This window comes from Dendrobates tinctorius, unplaced genomic scaffold (genome assembly GCF_039654945.1).
Source record: "Dendrobates tinctorius isolate UK_male_01 unplaced genomic scaffold, ASM3965494v1 ptg000226l, whole genome shotgun sequence".
NCBI lineage: Eukaryota > Metazoa > Chordata > Amphibia > Anura > Dendrobatidae > Dendrobates > Dendrobates tinctorius.
In genome coordinates, this window is record NW_027361893.1 from 5,917,034 (window position 1) to 5,939,708 (window position 22,675).

A 22,675-nucleotide genomic window follows, 5' to 3' on the forward strand; every position below is an offset into this window, starting at 1 on the left:
TCCTGCTCAGAAAGTCTGCCTTCAGGTTGTCCACACCTCGGATATGCAGGGCCGATAATGAGAGAAACTGACGTTCCGCTAGAGTCAGTATTCTTCCCGCTATTTTCATTAATGACCGAGAACGGGTGCCCCCCTGATGGTTCACATATGCTACTGCTGTACGATTGTCTGATAGGACTTTCACGTGATGTCCTGTCAGGTGTGTCAGTAAACCTTCCAGCGCCCTTTCGATGGCTAGCAGCTCCCACTCGTTTGAGGATAGATCTTTTTCGTCCTGAGCCCAAGGATCTTGAAGCCACAGGGTGTCTAGATGGAGATGGGCTCCCCAGCCCCAGGGGCTGGCATCTGTCGTGACTACTCTGGAGGCTGTATATGTCCAGGGTACTCCCCTTGGAGAGGACTCTATCTGTAACCACCACCTGAGTGACTGGAGTACAGGGTCCGGGATGGTGAGCTTTTGCTCTAACTGCCCCTGAAGCCTCAGATCGTTTTGTAACACACACCACTGAAGTTCCCTTGTGTGAAACTGAGCCCATTTTATTGCTGGTATGCAGGAAGTTAGGGATCCCAACAATGACATGGCTTTCCTCAGAGTCATTACTGGCTTTCTTAATGTTGTCCTGATTAGGTTTTTGATTTTTTCTTCTTTTTCCTCTGGGAGGCGACATTCCTGCACCACCGAGTCTATTGTTAGGCCCAAAAAATTCTGGATCATTGTTGGTTCCAGTTTGGATTTTTTGAGGTTCAGTTGCCAACCCAGAGTCTGAAGTGTCTCCATCACTATCTTGACTTGTTCCTGACAGTGAGAGAAATCTCTCCCCACTATCAGGAAGTCGTCCAGATATGGTATTACCAGGGCATCTTTTTCCCTGAGATGTGCCGAGACCTCCGCAATTAATTTTGTGAAGACCCGGGGGGCTATTGCTACCCCAAAGGGCAGAGCCCTGTATTGAAAGTGATGCCACTGAGATTTTATCTGGACTGCCACCCTGAGATATTTGCGGTCTTGCTGCCGGATCGGGACATGATAGTAAGCATCCTTGAGATCCAGGACCGCCATGTAACACCGAGGAAAGAGGAGTTTCACTGCAGATCTTATGGTTTCCATCTTGAATGATGGGACTATCAAATATCTGTTGAGGCCTTTCAGATTTATAATTGTCCTCCAGGAATTGTCTGGTTTCTTTATTAGAAATAGGGGGGAGTAAAAGCCTTCCTTTTTTTTCTTTTTCCGGAACTTCTTCCAGTACGAGTTTCTGTATGAGTGACAATACCTCCTCCTCCAGACTCTCTTGTCTTTCTTGAGAAGATTGCACTGGAGTCTGAATGAATTTTTGTGGTGGCCAATGGTGGAACTTTAATTCCAGACCTGACCCTACTATCTGTCGGATCCAGGTGCTGGATGAGATTCTCTCCCAGGCTGGGAGGAAGTGAGAGAGCCTTCCCCCCACCTGAGAAGGACCGTCACTGGGAGGGTTTTTTGGCTTCCCTGGAGGGCTTGCCAAAATAGAAGCCTCTCCCTCCTCTGTATCGCCTGTCAGAATTGTTTTTGTCTCGATCTCTGAATTGTTGCTTTCTGAATTTTCGGCCCCTCTGAAAGGAGCGCCGTACCGCTTGAAATGGTTGTTTTGGAAAATTTTTCTTTGTATCACCCGCTTTTTCCAATACGTCATCCAATGCAGGTCCGAACAAGAAATTTCCCTCACATGGCAGAGAGCACAGTTTCATCTTTGCCTGAGTGTCCCCCGGCCAGCATTTTAGCCATACTGCGCGCCGTCCTACATTGGTTAAGGCTGCTGACTTTGCTGCTAGTCTGGCCGAGTCTGCAGAAGCCTCTGCGAGAAAGTCTGCCGCCGCTCTAATAGCCGGTAATGCTTCCAGAATTGACTCTCTGGGAACTCCACGTTCTAGTTGATCCTCCAAGTTGTCTACCCATATCTTTAGAGACCTAGCCACACACGTAGGTGAGATAGCCGGTCTTAGCGCCCCAGCCGAGGTTTCCCAGGCTGTCTTAAGGCAATTGTCCGTCTTCCGGTCCAGCGGTTCTTTCAGAAACCCCAGATCTTCAAAGGGTAGGGAGGTTTTCCTGGCGACTTTTGATATTGCTACATCGATTTTGGGAGCCCTATCCCAGGATGAGGATGCCTCTTCCTCAAAGGGATACCTCCTCTTCAGAGAATTATATATCTGGGACTTTTTCTCTGGTTTTTCCCATTCGTGTTTTATGAGCTCTTCTATTTGCTCATTAATAGGGAAGGTCTTACGCTTTTTCTTTTGTAGTCCACTGAACATGAGTTCTTGGGCTGTCTTTTTTGCTCGCTCCTCTACCAGCCCCATGGTAGATCTGATTGCTTTAATAAGTTCATCCGTAGATTCTACTGGGAACGTATCTTCCCCATCTGAGCTACTATCTGAATAGTGCGTTTTATCTGAGTCCTCCTCTGATCCTGTATAGTCTTCTTGAGAGACCCCTGAGGGGCTGGATCTATCCCTAGTTTTCCTATCTGCATCCGCAGATTGTAATGCACTTACTGACTTAAAAACCTCTGTTTGAATTAGGGACCTCAGACTATCCGAGAATGAGGGAGTCTCCTCCGCTATTGTTTTGTTAATACACTCCTGGCATAACTTTTTATTCCAGGCTGTTCCTACGGGACTTTTGCATAAAGCACATTCTTTATTCTTAGATTTTCCCCTACTTTTCTTAGGGACTTCCTATACTCCACCCCGCCAATGTATGTAAGAGAGGGAGGAGAGGGAAGAGAGGAGACAAGAGAAAGAGAACAGACATTAGAGTACTGGACTTTCTCGTAGTTCACTCACCACTCGGACTCTTTCACAAAACGGGTACCGGATCTGGAGGCTGACTGGTCTTCTCACTGTCTCCTAAGGAGACTAGGGACCCCTCCTTCTTGCGTTGACGATCCGCCCGTGCGCTGCCCGAGCGGCTTCCACTGCTGCTGCGGCGTGTTTGGCTCTTTTCGTGTGAGCGTGACCGCCTTTCCTTCGCTTCCTGGCGTGGTTGTATATGCTCTGGCGAGGGGCTCTCCATCCTGCCGTATATGTCTGCTGCTATCCTGTGCTGAGAGCAGTCACACCCGACCATGTAATGGTGCAGTGACGCCAGCCACTACTGGTTTAAATAGCAGCCCCCAGCTTCCAGCTGCTTAGCAGGAGCCAAATGAGAGCAGTCTCTTTTTTTTTTTTTTTTTTTTTAAATTGGACCGCCTGGGCCCCGTATCTCGCTTGCGCCCTCTGTGCGCGCGCGCCACTACCTGTGTCCGCGCGCCCCCTAGAGACTGCGCACACCCCTGTGTGTCTGCTGCGCGCGCCACCTCTACTTCCGGGTCGCCGCTTACCACTTCCGGTTTAGCGTCGGCTTCCTCCCAGCAAGGCCCCGCCATGCGCGCTCCAATGCGCGTGTCCTTGCCGCCCTGGTGTGCTCAGCGGCGCGAACCCCGGTTTTCCGGTGAGCGCCTGGGCCCCATACCGGTCACCTGCGCTCTCCCTCTTACCTGAGGAGAAAGGATGGACGATCCACTATACCACCAACGTATACACTAGGTAAACCTTCCAGAGCCGGATTCTACGGGGACTGGCGTCTGGTCTCAACAGGGCGGGTACACCAATGTGGCACCCCCGAGGAGCAATATCTTCGCCCAGGCACCGATGTGTCACATGGGCTGCATGGCCACCATACGTCAACAGGGAGGGAACACGGAACGTGGCCTCCGTGGACGTTTTACGGGGTACATTTACATCTTGGAGGGTACACCGCCTGTGGTCTCCAAGGTATCCAGCTTCACCCGGGCATCTGCCCCATGGGCTGTGGCCATGCACTCGCTCAGGGGGGACATAGGAATATATGACCCCCGAGGCGACTACCGGTACCTGGTATCAGGTGTAGCAGACCGGTGCCTGCTATTTGATCACCCGACCCAGGCCCAGGCATCCTCTTCTTTCTTCCAATCATCAAGAGGTTTTCATCTTGAGGGCTTCCCATCGAGGACAGGAAACCAACTGATGCGGAGAGAGGAGCCGCCCCTTTTATCTTGAAGGTTTCCTGTCCTCGCTGGGCGGATCCCCTCTCTCGTGGTGCCGTCATGTAGAATGGAAAAATATACACACTTTTTTTTTTTTTTTTCCACAATTCTTTCCTGCTATTGAGTACCCTAGGATCTGCGGTATGGCTGGTGATTCTGTTATGAATGAGTCACCGTAGGAGGCAAAACAGAAATACTAGCTAAGTCCAGAAAACCAGAGAAGTTGGCAGCTATCGGATTGCAGACCCCTGAACCTATCAACAACAACTAGCAGTAGCCGTGGGGGGTTCCTACAGTGCCCTAGACCCCTCGATCACAGCTGGAGAGCTAAATAGCCTAAAGACAGAAAGGGAAATCTAAACTGCCCCAGAGCAGACCCCAAAGCAATAGGCAGCCCCCAACATATAATGACGGTGAAGGAAGAAGAAAAAACACTAACACAGATAGAAAGATAGGCTGAGCAAATGATGGGGCCCAAGCTAACTAAATAGGACAGGATAGAAAAGCTGCTGTCTGCAATCCACACAAAAACCCTATCAAAACATGAGCCAACAGACTGATAGGGAAAAAAAAGCCCTGAAGACGCTAAGCTTCAAAAAGACTATATCAGTACTCAGGTATTTGCTGAAGACAGAGCAAAAATGCAAAAAGGAATTCAGCTCACCCCAGCAGGGAATGGGAGAAATCCAGAAAAACAATGCAAAACAAAACCAAAACACAAATGCAAAAAGCAGAGCAGAAAACTTAGCTTTTGAGCAGGAATCAGATTGGTCTCCTAGAATCCCTCAGAGAGATCACCAGCAAGGCAGAAGGGCGTCGGCTGCCTTATATCCAGTCAGCAATTCCCGTCACCCAGTCATCATCATCCAGCTCAGGTGCTTGGTAATCAGCCTCACTACCTTCCTTCACCAGAAGGGGGAGTTCATCAGACTTCAATGGTGAAGGGGAAAATGAACTCACAACAGCTAAGTATGTGCAATAATAGTGTACACCAGATGTTGCCCCAGCCGGTGGCAGGTCTATGGAATATTATTGCCAAGTGACCCAAGCAGTATGACCGCGGATAATGGGGTTAATGACGTCACACCCCTACCTGTAAACAGGTGTATAGAAAGATAGATCGAGTCCTAATCCTATGCGTTTCGGGATCTTGTGGCTTCCTGTTTACAACTACTCGCATACGCATTAACATCTTTATATGTGTGGTGGTATTTTGACATATTTATTTGACAAGTACACTGCTACTTTTGTGAAATTAAGGACACCTCGCAGAGGGGTTTTACTTCTAGCATTAGTATTGTATACTTACCGCTAAATCCTGCAGGAGGACACCTTTCCTCCTATTTCTGAGCACTGTTTGGAATAATCACTTGTCCTTTATTTATTATTACTTTTGTCAGATTCACCGTCTTTGTGACCAGAGCAATCCTGACAGTCCAGACCCGCTAAAGGTCAGTAGCTCCCCCAACGCAGGGCCATCATAGACTCTGCTCACATGCGTGGCCTGTCCGGGTTCTATTCAGGAAGGTAGCACACCTTCCAACACACAGGCCACTAGGTCCAGGGCCTCACCAGGTGCTATTCAGGACTCTGATCCTACTCTCGGGATCTCCCAACACACCGGCCTCCAGGTCCAAGGTCGCACCACATGCTCCTGGGATCTGATCCTACTCCCAGGATCTCCCAAAACAGACCCTCCAGGACCTTGCACCCTGAACCATTCAGGTACACACACTCTCTTCCATGTGACCCACCCTGGTCATCTCTCCAAGTCACCTGGAAGTCTCCCAATGTATAGCAAAAAATGCTCATCAGTAGATCTGCTGAACAACACATGCCCAGGCTTCCATCACAAGGCCACCCATCCTTGTGATAAATATCTGCCATTTACAACCCTGCCGGTCACCGTTTCCCCATCACAATAAAGTAAGCGCCTACATGCATGTCCTGGGGATCCCATACAGCACCCCCTAGCTGTAACAGGGGTCACTGCAGCACACTACATAACATTGATTGGTTTCTTTTTATTTGATATTTGGGAGGCAGAATGAAGAAACAGTTGAACACCACGTACTACTGGTTCATCCAGCAAGGTTTTCTATTAGACTGCGAACTGTCATTGTCTACGTAAATAAAGTTTTTACATAGCTTGCCATTATTATGGACAGTTTAAGTAGAAATGTTCAAAAATATAAAACTCAAGGAAATTCTATTCAAAAATAATAATTGTTTTTTATCTTAGATAACTGTACCAGATCAGAGGGACAGCTAACATCTTCAATTTTTAAATATGATGATCTTGAGCTCCTACAAGATACAACTGAAGTGACTGCTGTTACTCCAGATATACCATCATCCATTCACAGCAAAGATCTCTCATCTGATCCTATGAAACAGGTCCTGTCTTCTGATTCATTACCGACTACTAAGGAAAATCAAAGTCATAAAATAAGAATTCAAAAACGAACTGCTCCTAAAGCAAATAAGTTATTTTCATGTTCAGAATGTGGGAAAAAATTTACATTGAAATCAAATTTGGTTACTCACCAGAGAATTCACACAGGGGAGAAGCCTTTTTCCTGTTCAGAATGTGGGAAATGTTTTAACAATAAATCTGCTTGTGTTAATCACCATAGAATCCACACAGGGGAGAAGCCTTTTTCATGTTCAGAATGTGGGAAAAGTTTTAAAGAGAAAACAGCTTTGGTTAAGCACCAGAGAATCCACACAGGGGAGAAGCCTTTTTCATGTTCAGAATGTGGGAAAAGTTTTAAAGATAAAACAGCTTTGGTTAAGCACCAGAGAATCCACACAGGGGAGAAGCCTTTTTCATGTTCAGAATGTGGGAAATGTTTTAATCAGAAATCAGATCTTGTAAGTCACCAGAGAACTCACACAGGGGAAAAGCCCTTTTCCTGTTCAGAATGTGGGAAATGTTTTAACCAGAGAAGGAATCTTCTTAAACACCAAATGATTCACACAGGAGAGAAACCTTTTTCCTGTTCAGAATGTGGGAAATGTTTTAATCAGAAAATGAATCTTCTTAAACACCAAATGATTCACACAGGAGAGAAACCTATTTCCTGTTCAGAATGTGGGAAATGTTTTAACAATAAATCAGATTGTGTTACGCACCGGAGAATCCACACAGGGGAGAAGCCTTTTTCATGTTCAGACTGTGGGAAATGTTTTGCACATAAATCATACCTTGTTAGTCATCAGAGAACTCACACAGGGGAGAAGCCTTTTTCATGTTTAGAATGTGGGAAATGTTTTGCACATAAATCATATCTTGTTAGTCATCAGAGAACTCACACAGGGGAGAAGCCTTTTTCCTGTTCAGAATGTGGGAAATATTTTACCTGGAAAGTGCATCTTGTTAGACATCAGAGCAGTCACACAGGGGAGAAGCCTTTTTTCTGTTCAGAATGTGGGAAAGGTTTTAACCGGAAAGAGCGTCTTGTTAGACATCAAAGCAGTCACACAGAGGAAAATCCTTTTTCATTTTCTTAATGTGGGAAATATTTTACTTGGAAATCAACTGTTAATCAACATCAGAGATGTCACATAGGGGAGAAGCTTTTTTTATCGTCATAATGTTGGAATAGTTTTAACTAAAATTGGATCTTCTTAAATGGGTTGTCTCTTGTCATTCCTCATGTTTGCTGACAAAAGGATAAAACTAAACTTTTTTAATTCCAAATTTAAAACTATACCCATAATTCACCCCCTGAAGGTTAGTCAGAAGGTGACTAATAGAAAAACATATACCCCACATCTCAGTATATAGGGTGAGGTGACGTATACACACCCACTTTCCAAGCCTCTCATTTCTACGGGATCCGTCATCCTCACCAAAGGCGACTCATCAGGAGACTATTTAATATTGACCTATATTCAAACAAGACTAGACAAAAAAAAACTAAAATCATGTATCATGTTATTCGAAACAGTCAGAAAACTAGCCACATGTTGGCAGACCCCAGACTTCAAACTATATACTTTGTAAGTTTATAAGCCACTCCAGTGGCGATCAGTCAGGAATAGAAAGTATGTGAAAATACAGTATAATTATTGTGTTTTTTTCTCCTATAGGGACTGCCCTAGTTTGGTATTGTAACAACTGTCAATTAGTAGTGCAGGCAAATTGTCCTAGACTAAACTCCGTTTTCAGACAGCCCAATATATACCACTCAGGGAAAATTTACCTGTTCCAAAGATCATTAGCAGCTTCTAACTAATGGCCATGCTGCGGTCTGTCAGGGAATGAGTGCAGTAACATAAAAAAGACTAGGGATATGTGCAGCCATAATGTCTGGGAGATCTGTGCCATTATTTAGTATGAATATGGAAACTATATATGGAAGTTAAGTGTTCCCTGAGCGGTATATACTGTATTTTCACAGACTATTCCTGACACTGGAGTGGCTTATAAACTTATAGTGTCTAGTTTGAAGTCTGCGGTCTGCCTGTATATGGCTAGTTTTCTGACTGTTTCGGATAACATGATACATGATTTTAGGGTTTTTTTTGTCTAGTCTCGCTTGAATATGGTTCGATATTAAATAAAATGGACAAAGGATATGCCCCAAGATATCAACACGGAGGACCGTGAACAACAAACAACCTACATAAGAAGACAGGCCCTCCAAGAGGTTTTTTTCATATAAAAATAGATTTTTATTGAACAATGTCATAAAACAAAAATAAAAAAAAGGGATGATGACATACAGAGAAATATAAACACCATGCACCATGGTGCACCCCTTCTGAGGAAGAACTTCGAAACGCGCGGTGGGGGTACTTTGTGGTGGCCTTTGGACATTGGGTAAACATTTGCACCTTTTCTAGCCTCTGGTATATTATTTAGCAATGTCACATTTGTTCTATTTATATGGATTTTCCGAATATATTTGACCATGGTGTGCAAAAAGAACTAAGAGGCTATCTATTATAGCTAATGAATATTAATTGGTGCATTTTTTCATTTGCAAAACATGCATAGATATTGAACCCTGCTTATGTGTCCGTTTGGATTTGTTTTTGAGTCCTTTTCAATGATTTGTTATCATTAGATTTCATATGTCCACACTTGTATCATTGTATTTATTGAAAAAAAATTTTTCTGGGCTTTGGTATGTACCAGCATTTAGTGGGCAAAAAAAACTTTATCCTTTCCGCACAAAGTTTTGCATTTATATTTCTCTGTATGTCATCATCCCTTTTTTATTTTTGTTTTATGACATTGTTCAAAAAAAATCTATTTTTATATGAAAAAAAAATCTTGCAGGGCCTGTCTTCTTATGTAGGTTGTTCAATATTAAGTAAAGTCTCCTGATGAGTCTTTTTGGTGAGGACAATGAAACCTGTAGAAATGAGAGTCTTGGAGAGTCAGTGTGTATACGTCACCTCACCTTATATACTGAGATGTGGGGTATATGTTTTTTATATCTTTTTATATCTTTTTTTTTCTCAGTGAACTCATTCCTCATGTTTGGCCTGATTAAAATAAAAACACTCCTCTAGCGTATGGCCTCTGCTTCAGTGGTGTCGAGACTCACTGTCCCGGGGCTTATGTGAGGTTGTTGCATCACACGAGACCTGCGTCAGCTTCACTTTTTCCATCTTCGGACGTATTGAACATTAACAGGAAGCCAGGGCCGCGGCTGCTCTCTGACTGCCTCATGATGCTCGATTTGTCCGAAAGTGGGGACAGTGACACCAGAACTGATTGCGCACAGGGCTCACATGACACAAAAACCTCAAAAGAGCTCCAAAAACACAAGTGCCGACACCACTGAACCGATGCCAGAATGGGAGGTTCATATAAGTGTTTTATTTTAACAGGACCAAACATGATGAATGAGAAGGGATTGTCCAACTAGTGGACAACCTTTTTAAACGTCAAAAATCCCACACAGAGAGAAGTCATTATCATACCTAGAGTGTGAGAAATGAATGACAGGAAAATCGTATTTTGTTAACCTGCAAAAATAACTCCAATGCAGAGAAACTATATATATTATTAACAAATGCTACAAAAATATGATGCGCGCGGAGTGAGTTCAAGGATAGTATATTATATGGGAGTTTTATACAGTGGGAAAAAAAAGTATTTAGTCAGCAACCAATTGTGCAAATTCTCTCACTTAAAAAGATGAGAGAGGCCTGTAATTGACATCATAGGTCATTTCTTTTTTTTCTTATATTGACAGCTTAGGTGATTCGGCGATACAAAATATGTGTATGTTTGATTTTTTTATTGTTTTATTTTGAATGGGGCGAAAGGGGGGTAATTTGAACTTTTATATTTTTTAAATATTTTTAAAAACATTACTTCTTTTACTTTTGGCAATTTGAAGACATACAGAATTGTATCTTAATTAACCAGACAACTGTTTTTAGCAAACAATGAATAATAGAATGTTAGCTGTATTTTGGCTTTCAAATTTAAGTGTTGTTTCTGGTTGGTCAAGAAAACAGACTTTTGTGTAAGCCGGTAATATTGACTTTTATTGTGCACTTATCCTTGATCACTAGTGATGTTTGCTGAGATGCTGGTTATGCATTGTGTTATTGAGCTAGTTTGTTGACTTCTAAAGCAGAGAGGGAAAAACTATGCAAATAGTTTAAATAAAGTAATGCTGCTTGATCTCATCTCCATTCTTACCCTTTATATAAATACTGAATGAGGGACACTTGTTAAGTCTAAAAATAGGTTACATGCCTCTGTGTAAAGAGACAGAGAGAGAAACAGCCAGAGAGATTCTGCCAAGACATCCATACATCCCAAAAGGACCAGAGACAGGACAGCAGCCATTTTACATCATGGCTCCATCATGAGGGACACAGATCTGTTATAAATGAGTCACCGGAGGAGGAAAAAACAAAAAGCAAGCTAAGCCCAGAAAACCAGACAGGTTGGTAACTAGCGGATTGCAGACCCCTGATCCTATCCACACAACTAGCAGTAGCCGTGGAGCGTGCCTACGGTGGTCCTAGACGCCTCGACATGGCTGGAGAACTAAATAAGCCTAAAGAAAGGTAAAATCTAAACTGCCCCAGAACAGACCCCAAAGCAATAGACAGCCCCCAACATGTATTGTCGGTGAAACAAGATGAAAACAAACACAGATAGAAAGATAGGCTGAGCAAACGATGGGGCCCTCACTAACTAGAAAGGACAGGAAAGAAAAGCTGCTGTCTGCAATCATGCAAAAAACCCTGCCAAAAAATGTCCAACACGTCTGATAGAAAAAGGTCCTGAAGTCGCTAGACTTCAATTCCCTATATCAGCACTCAGGTATATTCTGAAGACAGAGTAAAAGAGATCAACTGATCAGAGACAAAATGGGGATTCAGCCCTGTCCCAGCCAGGGCTGGCTGAACACAAAAACTAAGTAAACCAGACAAAAACTCATATGAACAATAGCAGAGAAAACTTAGCTTTAAGAAGGCAGGAACCAAACTGGAAACCAGAAGCCACAGTCAGGAGAAATCACCAGCAAGAAACTAGGGAGTCGGCTGCCTTAAATCCAATCAGAAACTCCTGATGTCCAATCACAGTCCTCTTCCTCAGGTGGCCGGTCTCTGCCATTTAGATCAGCTTCATTACCTCCCTTCACCAAGAGAGGGAGTCCAGATACAGAACTCACTACTCCTCTGTCAGCACAGCCAGTTCCATAACCCTCACCAGAAGCCAGAGGCAAACCCGAAAATGAGCTCACAACAGTACCCCCCTTGAGGAGGGGTCACCGAACCCTCATCCACGCCACCGGGCCGATCAGGATGGGCCCGATGAAAAGCACGAACCAATCTATCGGCATGAATATCAGAGGCAGAGACCCAAGAATTGTCCTCCAGGCCATAACCCTTCCACTTGACCAAATACTGGAGTCTCCGTCTAGCCACACGAGAATCCAGTATTTTCTCTACCTCATATTCCACATTATCTTTAACCAATACAGGGTCAGGAGGTGCTGCCATAGGAACTACTGGCTCAACATATCTCTTCAACAGCGACTTATGAAACACTTTACGGATCTTAAACGTAACAGGAAGAGCCAATCGAAAAGAAACCGGATTAAGAATCTCCAAAATCTTGTAAGGTCCAATAAATCTTGGCTTGAACTTTGGAGAAGACACCTTCATAGAGATATTCTTTGATGACAAAGAAACCATATCACCCACTTTAAACCGGGGACCAGTGGTCCTATGCCGGTTAGAAAACCGCTGGGCCTTTTCCTGGGAGACAACTTATCCACTACTTGGTCCCAAATCTGCTGCATTCTCTCTACCACAGTGTCAACACCTGGGCAGGCTGAAGATTCCACTTGCCCTGAAGAAAATCGAGGATGAAACCCAAAGTTACAGAAAAAGGGGGACATCAAGGTGGCAGAACTAGCTCTATTATTTAAAGCGAATTCGGCCAAGGGCAAAAATGAAACCCAATCATCCTGATCAGCAGATATAAAACATCTCAAATAGGACTCCAAAGTCTGGTTTGTTCTCTCCGTCTGCCCATTGGGGTGAAAAGTAGAGGAGAAGGACAACTGAATTCCCAGCTTGGAACAAAAGGCTTTCCAGAATCTGGAAACAAATTGAACTCCTCTGTCCGATACAATGTTCTCAGGAATCCCATGCAACCGAAACACCTGTTGCAAAAACAAGGGTACCAACTCTGAGGAAGATGGCAACTTTGGGAGTGGTACAAGATGGACCATCTTAGAGAATCTATCACAAATCACCCAGATAACAGTCATTCTCTGAGAGACAGGAAGATCAGAAATAAAATCCCTTGAAATATGGGTCCATGGCCTCTTAGGCACCGGCAAGGGCATCAACAACCCACTAGAGCGAGAACAGGGTTTAGACCGGGAACAAGTCCCACAGGACTGCACAAAATTCCTGACATCACGAGACAAGGCAGGCCACCAAAAAGACCGACTCGCCAAATCTCTGGTACCAAAAATACCTAGATGACCAGCCAATGCGGAGCAATGAACTTCAGACATCACTCTCTTCCTCCACTGGTCAGGAACGTACAATTTTCCCATAGGACAATGCTCAGGTTTGTCCTCCTGGAATTCTTCCAGAGCACGTCTCAAATCGGGCGAGATGGCAGAAAGGACTACCCCCTCACCTAGGATGGTAGTAGGCTTGGTCACAATAGGAGAATCAGCAAAGAAACTCCTAGAAAGGGCGTCTGCCTTAACATTCTTAGTGCCTGGAAGAAAGGAGACCACAAAATCAAAATGCGTAAAAAACAAGGCCCACCTAGCGTGTCTAGGATTCAAGCGTTTGGCCGACTCAAGGTAAATCAAATTCTTGTGGTCAGTGAGGACCACAACTTGATGTCTAGCTCCCTCCAACCAATGTCTCCACTCTTCAAATGCCCATTTCATGGCCAACAATTCCCGATTCCCCACATCATAGTTGCGTTCAGATGGGGAGAACTTTTGGGAAAAGAAGGGATTCATTTTAGACGTCACCGGATCTTTTTGGGACAAAACAGCTCCTGCACCAATCTCTGAAGCGTCTACCTCTACCTGAAAAGGAAGTGAGACATCAGGTTGTCGTAAAACCGGAGCAGAAGTGAACCTCCGCTTCGGCTCCTGAAAGGCCGAAACAGCCTCTGAAGACCAATTCAGCACATCAGCACCCTTCTTAGCTAAATCAGTCAGTGGTTTGGCAATACAAGAAAAATTAGCTATAAATTTACGATAAAAATTAGCGAAACCCAAAAACTTCTGGAGAGCCCTCAAAGAAGTGGGCTGAACCCAATCAGAAATGGCATGTATCTTGGCCGGGTCCATTTCAATAGCAGACGGGGACAAAATGAATCCCAAAAATGAAATCCTCTGTACACCAAAGAGGCACTTCGATTCCTTAACATACAGAGAATTTTCCCTCAAAACCCGGAACACAGTCCGGACATGTTCCACATGAGAATCCCAATCACTGGAAAAGATCAAAATATCATCCAGATAAATGATCAAAAACTTATCCACAAAGTCCCGGAAGATATCATTCATAAAAGACTGGAGGACAGAAAGGGCATTAGTGAGCCTAAAACGCATCACCAGGTACTCAAAATGTCCCTCCGGAGTATTAAACGCCGTCTTCCATTCATCCCCATGCTTGATGCGAATAAGATTATACGCCTCCCTTAGGTCAAGCTTAGTAAACCAGCAGGCACTTTTAACTCTGGAGAATAGATCAGAAATCAGGGGTAACGGGAACTAATACTTAACAGTGATTTTGTTAAGGGAATGGTAGTCAATACATGGCCTTAATGAACCATCTTTCTTGGCCACAAAAAAAACCAAGCACCTAAAGGTGACGAGGATGGTCTAATATGACCCTTCTCCAACAACTCCTTGATATAAGATCGCATAGCATCATGTTCGGGTACCGATAAATTGAAAAGCCGACCCTTGAGAAATTTACACCCGGGCATTAAATCAATTGCACAGTCATAACTCCAATGAGGAGGCAAAGACTCAGACTTACACTCACTGAATACATCAGAAAAATCAGCCAAATAGTCAGGAATATCATGAGACTGGGGAGAGGTGGAGAAAGCAGGAGTGTCAGTAAGAACACATTGACAACTCCAACTCACCACAGACACAGATTTCCAGTCTAAAACAGGATTATGAGTTTGCAACCAAGGGAAACCCAGAACAATAGTATCATGCAAATTATGCAACACCAAAAATTTACAATTTTCTTGGTGGTCCGGGGCGACCTGCATTATCACCTGGGTCCAAAACTGGGGTTTATTCTCCACCAAAGGAGTAGCATCAATACCCCTCAAAGGGATAGGCGTCCGCAGGGATATCATGGGAAAACCACAATGTTTAGCAAAGTCCAAATCCATCAGATTCAAAGCTGCTCCTGAATCAACAAAAGCCTTAGCGGAAAATGTAGACAAGGAGCAGATCAGGGTAATCGCCAAAAGTAACTTAGGCTGTACACTGTTGTGAACTCATTTTCTGGTTTACCTCTGGCTCACGACCACCATTGCCCGGCTAACCGGAGGTAACTGCAGTCACCGGCCCCGTGGTAAGCTCTACATGCCCCATGGAGGACAGGAAAGAGACTGGCGAGTAGGAGGTGGGAGGGGCTTTTAACCTCTTTGTGCTTCCTGTCCCCCATTAGGGTATGGAGACAACCTCCTAAGCTGTCGTGGAAGGTGACTAGAGAAAAAATCATTAAGCATATTGGCTTTTTACTCATCCTCATCCACCATTTCACCCAGACTATTTTTAAGGGGACCAAGATTATCATTTTTTAGTTTCTTACTATTTATGTAATTAAAGAAAATTTTGGAATTATTTTTACTCTTTGGCAACTTCAACCAGTCATTTTGCGAGTGGCAGTTATACCACCGAAGATACTGCTCCAGAGTGTGATTAGTCTGCTCCGTCTGCCTATTAGTCTGAGGCTGATACGCTGAAGACAGACAGACATTGATACCAAGCGCAGAACAAAATCCCTACAGAATCTGGAGGTAAACTGCACTCCTCGATCAGAGATGATTTCATCTGGAACTCCATGCAGTCGGGACACATCCTGAATTACCAGATCTACTGTCTCCTTAGCTGAAGGAAGACCAGTACAAGGAATGAAGTGGGAAGCTTTAGTAAGGCGATCAACTACAACCAGGATAGAAATCTTTCCCCCAGAGGTCGGCGATTCCACTATAATGTTCATAGCAATAGACGCCCAAGGGCGAGAAGGAACAGGTAGTGGTTGCAGCAATCTAGTAGGTAATACTCGAGGAGTCTTAGAGTGTGCACATACCTCACAAGAGAGAACATAGCTCTTCACGTCCTTTAGACAGGTATGCCACTAAAAGAAATGGCTCAGGAACTACTGTGTCTTCTCTACCCCCTGATGACCAGCCAACTTGGAGTCATGGACAAACTTGAGGACCTGCAACTTTACGGCCTCCGAAACATATAAACGTCGATCCCGGACCCACATGCCATTCTTGAGAACCAAGTTCACATCATCAGTCGGGTTAGCGAGAAATGGATCAGCATCGTGGGCCTCCTTAATAGACTTCCACAAGTCCTTATTCTGGATGTCTTCGACAAAGTTGGCAAAATGGTCTTGGAAAAAGCATCAGCTTTCCCATTACGTGAACCTGGACAGTACAACATGACAAAATTAAATTGATTCAAAAAATAAACTCCAATGAGCCTGACGTGGAGAAAGGCATCTAGTAGATCTAAGAAATTCCAGATTGCGATGATCCGTGAGCACAAGAACTTGTTGTGCTGTCCCCTGCAGATGGTGCCTCCATTCCTTAAATGCTGCGATAATGGCTAGAAGCTCTTTATCTCCCATATCATAATTCTTCTCCGCAGCAGAAATTCTACGAGAGTAAAAGGCACACGGATGTAACAGACCTTTCTCGCCTGTTCTTTGCGAGAGGATGGCCCCCTGAGCACAATCCGAAGTGTCCACTTCCACGATGAAAGGATTTGCTGGGTTAGTATGAATCAACACAGGTGCAGAAGTGAAACGGGACTTAAGACAATCAAAAGCCTCCTGAGCCTGTGTAGACAACAAAAAAGTCTTCTCCTTCTTAGTAGTTGTTTAATAGGTCGAACAATCTCAGAGAAATTACGAATAAACAGTATATAAAAGTTAGCGAACCGGATAAAACGTTCCACCTCCTTGACATTCTTTGGTGCGGGCCAATCAAGAATAGCCTGGATCCTACTTGCCTCCATGTTAAGTACCTGTGACAAGATGACATAACCCAGAAATTGAGTCTCTGTGCGATGGAACTCACATTTCTCAGGCTTGCTGTAGAGATGGTTCTCTTTCAGGCGCCTTAAAACGCTCTTGATGTTCCTGCAATGAATCAGAAAAAATCAAAATATTGTCCAGATAGATTACGACAAAATGATCTAACATATCTCAAAAAATGTCATTAGCTAAGTGTTGGAAGCTTGCCGGAGCGTTACAGAGACCAAAAGGCATCGCAAGGTACTCGAAGTGCTCACAATGACATCTAAATGCAGTCTTCCATTCATCTCCAGAGCGGCTCCAAATCAGGTTAAAAGCTCCTCGAAGATCCAACTTAGGCTAGGTTCACATTTGCGGATGGCCGAGCTGCGGAGGGCTGCGGACTTCCCCCGTGAAGCTTCGCCCACTGCTGCACCTCCTCCGGTCAGCTCAGCCTACATCTGCATGTGGCCTGCATATCTGTAACAACCCTGCTGGCATCACTGCATGGCCTCCCATCCCCCGCAAACCAACTTACTTTCTGCTTTAAGCCATGCTGTGAATTCTGTCTGTTGCCAGCTCTATGCCTCTGCTCTCCATGTATCCAGACTGTGTGTATAGGGGGGCGGCGCCTGAACGCTCTGGTTCTTATGCAGTCAGGGTGCACCTGTGTAATATGTCCCTTACCAATCACCTAGAGCCCTTGACTATTTAGTTTCGCCACTCCCACTGAAACATTGCCTGTGCAATGTCTAAACTCAGCTCCTTGCTGCTGAGCTTGCCAGGCCCTGTCCTATGTCTTGCCTTCTCTGAAGGCTCTTACTGCGTATTCCTGTGTCTTGGTACCTTGCCTAGCATTTCTCTGTCCGCCTGCCAGGAGGCAGAATATCCTGGCCCTTGAGTCTTGTTCCCAGTACCTTGTCTGTACTCTGTCCGCCTGCCAGGAGGCAGAATATCCTGGTCCTTGTGTCTTTGTCCCTATGTCTCTGTCTGAACTCAGTCTTACCTCTGTCTGTCAGTCTCCTTGTCCGTGGCTTCCTTCCCTGCTGTGTCTTTCCTTGTGTCCTCTCTGTCTGTGCATCTGCACCTTCGCAGCTCTGCCTGTTCGGCTCCTTAGCCGCTCTGCCTGTTCGGGTCCTTAGCCGCTCTGCCTGTTCGGGTCCTTAGCCGCTCTGCCTGTTCGGCTCCTTAGCCGCTCTGCCTGTTCGGCTCCCTAGCCGCTCTGCCTGCACGGCTCCCTTGGAGCCCAGCCTACTCCGCACTCCTGCGGCTCCGCCTACCTGCACCTCCTGTGTGAACAGGTCCAAACCTGTTCCTTCATATTCCACTCCTTCCTGCCTATATCCATACCTGCACCTCCTGTGTGAACAGGTCCAAACCTGTTCTCTCATATACCACTCCTGCTTGCCCTGTGTCTCAAGCCGTCACCTACCTGCCCAGTGTCTCCAAATCATGTCCGCTTGCCCAGTGTCTCCAAGCCGTGTCTCCAAGCCGTGCCTGCCCGCTTGCCCAGTGTCTCCAAGCCGTGCCCGCTTGCCCAGTGTCTCCAAGCCGTGCCCGCTTGCCCAGTGTCTCCAAGCTGTGCCCGCTTGCCCAGTGTCTCCAAGCCGTGCCTGCTTACCCAGTATCTCAGCCTGCCTGTTAGTCACCCCTGTCCAAGTGACTTGTCCCCGAGTGGGAACAGCAGCCACAGCCAGACACCACCCTGGAGTGGCACCCGACAGCTATCTGCCGCACAAGCCTGACCTCACCATCAGAGGCTCCAGTGAAGACCGAGGTAGCTTTGGTGTGTTTAAGTCGCCAGTCTTACAGAGTCAGTGTGTGGTCTCTGTCATACAGCTCCCGAAACCGGTGTGGGCGTTGTCTCGAGGTGGCCGAGCCCTATTGGAGAACAGTCTAGTCCTGCAAGGACAACTACAGCTCCAGGTCGGAGCTTTATACATGAAGAAGTTCATCTTCCACTTGCTGACTGGTACGCCCGTGGGTCATTCTGATCCAGAGATTCTAGCACCCATTTATGTCTGGAAACCTAGCAGGGCACCACGCTTGAAACAATCAAGTGACAAGAGGTGTTTGGTTCCCTTGCATCAGAGTCGGTCAGCAAGGTCACCTTCATCTGGTCTGCTAGTCGTCGAGTCAAGGGGTGATGACGTCTCCGAAGAAGGGGAGGCGGTGTCAGTCTCCTCACACGTCTCCAGCGACTATACCAGTGGTCTGCTCCCAGGAGCATCCCTGTCTCTTGATTGTCCTCCCCTGGATTACGGGCTGAAGATGGGTCCTAAGTATTTGCCTTCAACCCCCGTGTGGCCAGTGAGTGAAGATACTGAGACAGAGATTGTCTCACGCTCTAACCTGGAAGACGAGGACCAGTTTTTTCAGGGTAACAGGCTGAAGTGGCTCCCTGTATGTATGCCTCCAGCTTCCATTTGGCTAGTTGGTGAAGATACCTGGGCAGTGATGCTTCCTCCTGATCCTAAGGAGGAGGTCCAATTTTCTTGGGATATCGGGCTGAAGTTGGACTCAGTGAAGGTCTCTTCTGTTTCCAGCTGGCCGGCTGATGAAGGGGTCAAGTCTGAGGCTTCCAGGTCCCTGCTTTCTGCCACCCAGGAGAAAGAAATCCAAGTCCTTATACCCTCTGTGTTGGAAGCTGACTCCATTGGGCACCAAGAAGCTTGGCACTCCGGGATTCCTGATGGCACACATATTCCACCCTGCCTGAAGGATGTCGTGTCAACCTGGACTGTGTGTGGTCCCATACTCCTTCTTCAGGTCATTCTGGCAGGCTTGAGGAAGAGGGGCCGTAAAGGGGGGGTACTGTAACAACCCTGCTGGCATCACTGCATGGCCTCCCATCCCCCGCACACCAACTTACTTTCTGCTTCAAGCCATGCTGTGAATTCTGTCTGTTGCCAGCTCTGTGCCTCTGCTCTCCATGTATCCAGACTGTGTGTATAGGGGGGCGGCGCCTGAACTCTCTGGTTCTTATGCAGTCAGGGTGCACCTGTGTAATATGTCCCTTACCAATCACCTAGAGCCCTTGACTATTTAGTTTCGCTACTCCCACTGAAACATTGCCTGTGCAATGTCTAAACTCAGCTCCTTGCTGCTGAGCTAGCCAGGCCCTGTCCTATGTCTTGCCTTCTCTGCACGGCTCCCTAGCCGCTCTGCCTGCACGGCTCCCTAGCCACTCTGCCTGCACGGCTCCCTTGGAGCCCAGCCTACTCCGCACTCCTGTGGCTCGGCCTACCTGCACCTCCTGTGTGAACAGGTCCAAATCTGTTCCTTCATATTCCACTCCTTCCTGCCTATATCCATACCTGCACCTCCTGTGTGAACAGGTCCAAACCTGTTCTCTCATATACCACTCCTGCTTGCCCTGTGTCTCAAGCCGTCACCTACCTGCCCAGTGTCTCTGAGCTGTGTCCGCTTGCCCAGTGTCTCCAAGCCGTGCCTGCCCGCTTGCCCAGTGTCTCCAAGCCGTGCCTGCCCGCTTGCCCAGTGTCTCCAAGCCGTGCCTGCCCGCTTGCCCAGTGTCTCCAAGCCGTGCCCGCTTGCCCAGTGTCTCCAAGCCGTGCCCGCTTGCCCAGTGTCTCCAAGCCGTGCCCCCTTGCCCAGTGTCTCCAAGCCGTGCCCGCTTGCCCAGTGTCTCCAAGCCGTGCCTCCAAGCCGTGCCTGCCTGCCAGTGTACCAAGCCGTGCCAGCTTGCCCAGTGTCTCAGCCTGCCTGTTAGTCACCCCTGTCCAAGTGACTTGTCCCCGAGTGGGACCAGCAGCCACAGCCAGACACCACCCTGGAGTGGCACCCGACAGCTATCTGCCACACATGTCTGACCTCACCATCAGAGGCTCCAGTGAAGACCGAGGTAGCTGTCGTAGTCACGCCCCTTCCAGGGTAGTCTGGTTTGTGGCACAGTGGGGCCACAAACCCTCCGGCTCGCGCCATTCAGCCAAGGCGCAAGCGTGACAATACCTATCTTTAACATTGCAAAAAAAAAAAAAAATTGTCAGCTTACCCTAATGTCCGTAGATAGATTCCAATCCAATTCCTCGCACGGATCAGGCAGAGCTACCAGAAATTGCAATAGGAAAGAAAAAAAATCCAGCATGGAAAGAAAGGATAAAAAATGTGCTTTATTACTAGTTACTAAAAAGGAAAAACATTTTCCAAATAGGCATGCAAGCAGTTACAGCTCCATGTAGGACAAGTGAGACAGATCTAGGCGTTTCGACGCTAGTCTTTTTCAAGATCTTTCACTTTCTTTAACATTGGGTACACAGGTTGTGCGGTTATATGCGGATGCCTCCGCATGCGTCGTTTTGATGATGCGGCTACCGCATCAAATTGCAACATGTTGCGCTCGACACGGGTCGCTGCATCGTCAAAACGATCTGCATGCCATCTGCACACATCCGCACGACCTGTGCACCCAATGTTAAAGATAGGTATGCAGGCCGCTTGCAGACGCAGGAGGAGCTGACCGGAGGAGGTGTGGCAGTGGGCGGAGCTTCACGGAGGAAGTCCGCAGCTCGGCCATCCACAAATGTGAACCTAGCCTTAAAGACTATTTTAGCGTGAAGTACTCTTTCAAGCAGTTCATGAATTAATGGCAAAGCTACCTGTAATCAATACAGGGTCTCCTACCGGTGATGAGGAGGGGCGAATGAAACCCTTAGGCAGATTCTCATCAATGTATTCCATTAAGGCCTGTAGCTCCAAAGCTGCTAGTGGGTAGACATTCTTAAATGGAATAGCCGCCCCCGGAAGATGTTTAATAGGACTATCATAAGGTCTGTGAGGAGGAAGCTGTTCTGCCATTTTCTTATCACAAATATCAGAAAATTCATTATACTGTAAATAGATGGTAACATAGATACCTCAGTGGTACCTTCCATATCCTGAGATCTTGCCTGACTTGTTACTGGTGTGTCCTTTGGTGGAAAAGTGATCTCCTTTGTCTCCCAGTTGATGATTGGGTTCTGCAACTGCAGCCAGGGAATTCCTAGAATTAAAGGAAAATGTGGTGAAGACATTAACATAAAGGAAAGCACTTCCTGATGATTGGGTTCTATGAAAATCTCCAGAGGTACTGTCAACTGATCCAGCAGTCCTGAAAATAGAGGGAAACCATCCATGGTTACTGAGGTAGCTCCCTGATGAATCTGCATGCCATGTTCTTTGGCAAAGGTTAGATCCATAAAGATACCTCCCGCCCCAGAATGTACCATGACTGCATAGGAGATGCATTGTTTCGACAACAACATCTTAATGGGGAGGGAACAGTGCTTTTCTCTATCCTTCCGTATTTTAGGAGAGGCAGTCACCGATACAGAATGAAAGACAGCATTCAAAGAAGAACTGGACCCAGAAACAACAGATTCAGCATCCTGATCCTCATACTCCCCTACCGCGGCTAGTACCTTACGAGGCTGCTTGGGACAATTAATAAAGAAATGGTCTGATTGACTGCAGTAGAAACATAAACTCTCACGGAAACGATGCTCCCTGCACTCATTACTCTCACACCGCTGTAAAGCATCCACTTGCATGGGAACTAGTTCCACTTCACATGAGGATTTGTCTGCAGGTTCTTTAGGAGAAAGGGGAGAGTTAGTAGTGACACAGAGGCTGCAAATTTCTCCTGTTTACGCTCAGAAATACGTATGTCAATGCACACGCAATGCTGTATGAATGCCTCTAACTCTTGAGGAGCATCTGCATGGGCTAACTCGTCTTTAACCATACTAGAAAGTCCTCTCCTAAAAATGGGCAATTGAGCATAACAGTCCCAAACTGTATCCACCGCTAGCCATTTAAATTCAGTAGTGTATTCAATAACTATTAGGATCATCAAACATCATAGACATTGCAGCTTGAAAATCGTCTAAGTT

The 22,675-nt window shown here is 46.1% G+C and overlaps 2 protein-coding genes across 3 annotated transcripts in view; one reads left to right on the forward strand and one right to left on the reverse strand.

The window, feature by feature from the left end:
- Positions 1–22,675, reverse strand: part of LOC141059269 (uncharacterized) — a 1,095,346-nt gene that overhangs the window by 790,060 nt on the left and 282,611 nt on the right. The gene's annotated exons all lie outside the window — the stretch shown is intronic.
- LOC141059247 (uncharacterized) overlaps positions 1–22,675 on the forward strand; it is a 317,930-nt gene that overhangs the window by 70,245 nt on the left and 225,010 nt on the right. Inside the window, exon 7 of one of the 2 annotated variants that reach the window (XM_073555555.1) lies at positions 6,286–7,817. The exons of the other annotated variant lie outside the window; for it this stretch is intronic. Within the exon in view, the coding sequence (XP_073411656.1) occupies positions 6,286–7,556 (1,271 nt within the window). The 3' untranslated portion in view covers positions 7,557–7,817. Of the gene's footprint in view, positions 1–6,285; positions 7,818–22,675 lie in introns of those variants that run through there. 2 annotated transcript variants of the gene reach the window in all.